The sequence below is a fragment of the Monopterus albus genome, unplaced genomic scaffold (genome assembly GCF_001952655.1).
Source record: "Monopterus albus unplaced genomic scaffold, M_albus_1.0 scaffold38.1, whole genome shotgun sequence".
Lineage (NCBI taxonomy): Eukaryota > Metazoa > Chordata > Actinopteri > Synbranchiformes > Synbranchidae > Monopterus > Monopterus albus.
This window is the reverse complement of record NW_018127918.1, coordinates 4648410-4651642: the sequence shown is the minus strand read 5'-3', so window position 1 is coordinate 4651642 and position 3233 is coordinate 4648410. Positions and strand designations below refer to the sequence as shown.

General features: G+C 40.6%; 1 protein-coding gene across 1 annotated transcript; it reads left to right on the top strand.

Annotated features, from left to right (window-relative positions):
- The first annotated feature begins 159 nt into the window (after window positions 1-159).
- cfap298 (cilia and flagella associated protein 298) lies at window positions 160-2778 on the top strand. The gene is made up of 7 exons (XM_020598469.1): window positions 160-349; window positions 667-834; window positions 1341-1408; window positions 1497-1655; window positions 1951-2082; window positions 2165-2260; window positions 2359-2778. Exons 1-7 carry the CDS (start codon window positions 211-213, stop codon window positions 2467-2469), a joined length of 873 nt encoding a protein of 290 aa, XP_020454125.1. The 5' UTR covers window positions 160-210; the 3' UTR covers window positions 2470-2778.
- The last annotated feature ends 455 nt before the right edge of the window (window positions 2779-3233 follow it).

Below are 3233 nucleotides of genomic sequence, written 5' to 3'. Positions count from 1 at the left end.
CGCCAGTAGAAACACCTGTGTCAGCTAGCTAGCTAGCTAGCTAAAAGTTAGATGTAATGTTTTCTGGAAGCGGTTGCTATGGTTACTTTTTTGCTAAATCCCGAGCACTGCTTTGACACAGACAAGCCGCCGTGTACTTGCAGGTTTATTCAGGAACAATCATTAATCTCTTAATTGTTTCTTTCAGGAAGTGGTGAACTACTTTGCAGTATGGTACAGCTACATGTGAAGCGTGGCAATGAAAGCCAGTTTCTTTTCAACACCACTGTGGACGCGCAGTTGGATACGGCGATTCAGCAAATTACCGCCATTTACAATGGGAGACTAAAAGTGGACAGACTGTGTTCAGGTTAAATTGGTGTCCTCGGTGTTTTCTGTAACTGTTACACACCGTAGAGATGAGTAACACCCACAACTCTTGGTTTACAACAGTGTAACCAAACTGTACAACTGCGCTAGCTAGTTAAATATTATGATGGTGTATCTAGAAAGTGTTTAGCTCAATATTGGTAACACTGAGTTAGTGTTGGGTGAATTTTCTGTCAGAGGTTTAACTATATTTCAGCACTAGCAGTGTATTTTAGCTGTGACATGACTGGGTTCTAGTAAATACAGTCTAGTCAGATACACTGACATGGACTTCCCTGTTCCTTTTTGGACCATTAGAGATCCCAGAGCTTGCAGACCATGGAATCACACTGCCCCCCAACATGCGGGGAATGACAGAGGAACAGATTGTGGACTTGAAGCTGAGAGATGAATGGGAAGACAAGTGTGTGCCCAGTGGAGGGACAATATTTAGGAAGGATGAGATTGGGAGGAGAAATGGACATGGTGAGATTCTGACTCTCGATTATAGGTTTTGTAGTTTAACAAGAAAATAATTCTAAATGCTCCAGTGGAGATTTTGACCCTTGATATCTTATTTAGACAGTTCTTTTGAGAGGTTCCATGCATGTGGCTGAAGGTTTGAACTACAAACTGAGACACACGGATTAAGATTTACAACACTTAAAACTTGTATAGTAAATCCCAATTGGGATTTCTGCATTTGTTTAGAATGTTATTGTAAATATGTCATTTCTTTGTCCCAGCCAACTGCACTCATATTGTGGACAACATCGAGCATAGATGCACTGCAGTAAATGGATTTTGCAAGAGATTAATTGACAAAGTATTTTATTTATTTATTTATTTTTGGTATAACAATATGTTGTGAAAAGGGGCATTCTGTTTCTGTGCAGGCAGGAAAAACAGTTTAAACAAATAAATAAGTTAATAAATAGGTAGATAAATAAGATTTTGGTAATCTGACCACCCATCTCTTTACCCTCTACCAGCTCCAAATGATAAAATGAAAGATGTGTTGATGAAAACAGTGGAGGAGGCAAAGGCACTCATTTCCAAAGTGAGTATGAGAGTTACATTTTAAATATAGTTGTTTACCAAGGGTCAGATTTTTTTTTAAATTCAATTTGTCTTTTTTTATGGTTCAGAAACAAGTTCAAGCTAATGTTTGTGTCACAATGGAGATGGTAAAGGAAGCCCTAGATCAGCTGAGGGGGGCAGTCATGATTGTGTACCCCATGGGGCTGCCTCCTCATGACCCTATCAATATGGAGTTTGAGGACCGGGAAGACCTTTCAGGAACACAGGTAAACAGCTGATTCTGTTTCACTGACCAATGGCTACATAACATTGGTTTTCACTCACCAAGAAGGTTTAAGTTACAACAGTTACTATAGTTTTAAAAATTAAAACTAGTAAGCCAGTTTTTAGCATAAGGATAACCTGTTCATCTTGACTTAGTGAGACAGGCACCAGATACCTAGCTCGTTTTATGTGAGAGTCAAAAACCTGCAGTTAAACATGTACTGTAACAGTCTTTTTGATAATTTCTTTCTTTGCTGTTCTTTTTCTCCCTTATTCCTCTGCGTGTCTTTCCCTCAGGCCTACCTGCAGGTGATCCCAGAGGATGAGTGTCAGTTATGGTGGGCTGCCAAAGAGATGCAGAGGGGGAAGAAACTGCAGGACTACATTGGTAAAAATGAAAAAACGAAAATTGTGGTCAAAATTCAAAAGGTAAGAGTGTTTGGTCATATATGATAGGATTTTTTTTGTTTTGTTTTTGAGATTGTAATCCATTTGTTGCTGTTCTGTTTAGAAAGGGCAGGGGGCACCAGCAAGAGAGCCCCTGGTCACCGATGAGCAGCAGAAACAGATGATGATGCATTACTACAGGAGGCAGGAGGAGCTCAAGGTGAGGCAAGGTTGAACGCAAAACTGTACAAGACAAATACTCATGTTCATGCATATATTGAATGTGTCTCTTTAACCTAGTCCTGGTGACATTTTCAGAAACTAGAGGAGGCAGATGATGACAGCTACCTAGACTCAAAGTGGTCAGACAGACAGGCCCTCAAAAAACAGTTTCAAGGACTCGCCAACATCAAATGGGGACCAAGATAAAGGCCATCACACTCTGATGCCTCTTTGGAGCTGCTGCTCTGACCTGTATCCAGCTCGTTCAGACATACAGTACGTTGGCCTTGTATTTCTGGGTTTATAGGTCAACAGCCTTTAGTTTTAACTAAGTTGAAATGTGAAGATGATACTTGGTCACAAAGTAAGACAGAGGTGATGATGTCACACGGAGGTTGATTGATTGAATTATCTCCTTGTATTCCTTCTGATTGTTATTGCCCTGTTGTGAAGTCACATTTTCAATGATACTGTGTGCAAACAAAATTAAAGATTTACTGTTTTTATTGTGTAAAAGACCGTTTCCAGTGTGATATGTTTACACTGTATATTTTGTGCTTATGTTCAAAGTCATGTTTCAAGTGGAACACAGTTTGACCTCCCTGGGAGGGCAGGGACAAGGATACTACACCTTTCCTCTCTTTGTCTCCGGTCAGTGACACACACCAGTGAAAGTCTGTGCTGTTCTGAAGCAGGAAGAAACCACAAAGTAGACGGTCATGCCAGCTCTTGTCCCGGCATGGCTGAGGAAGCTGTAGGGTTTGGAGCATTTGAGTCACCGGAGGGTTGGACGGCGTGGAACTGTAGACTCAGTTGATGCAGTGATTTAGAAATATGACTGGTTTCAAAGAACACTTTCCAGGCCACATCCAGGCCATAATGTGTGGATTTAAAGGATAATTCTGCCATTTATACATTTCATTCACATGGTCCTTTCAAAAGACTGACAGGTGAAATTGCAGTCTCTGGTA

Excerpts from the sequence above, each read along its gene's own strand:
- cfap298 (XM_020598469.1), top strand. The coding sequence starts at position 211 with ATGGTACAGCTACATGTGAAGCGTGGCAATGAAAGCCAGTTTCTTTTC. Across the intron at positions 835-1,340 it reads TGGGAGGAGAAATGGACATG|CTCCAAATGATAAAATGAAA; the intron begins GTGAGATTCTGA and ends ACCCTCTACCAG. Across the intron at positions 1,409-1,496 it reads CAAAGGCACTCATTTCCAAA|AAACAAGTTCAAGCTAATGT; the intron begins GTGAGTATGAGA and ends TTTATGGTTCAG.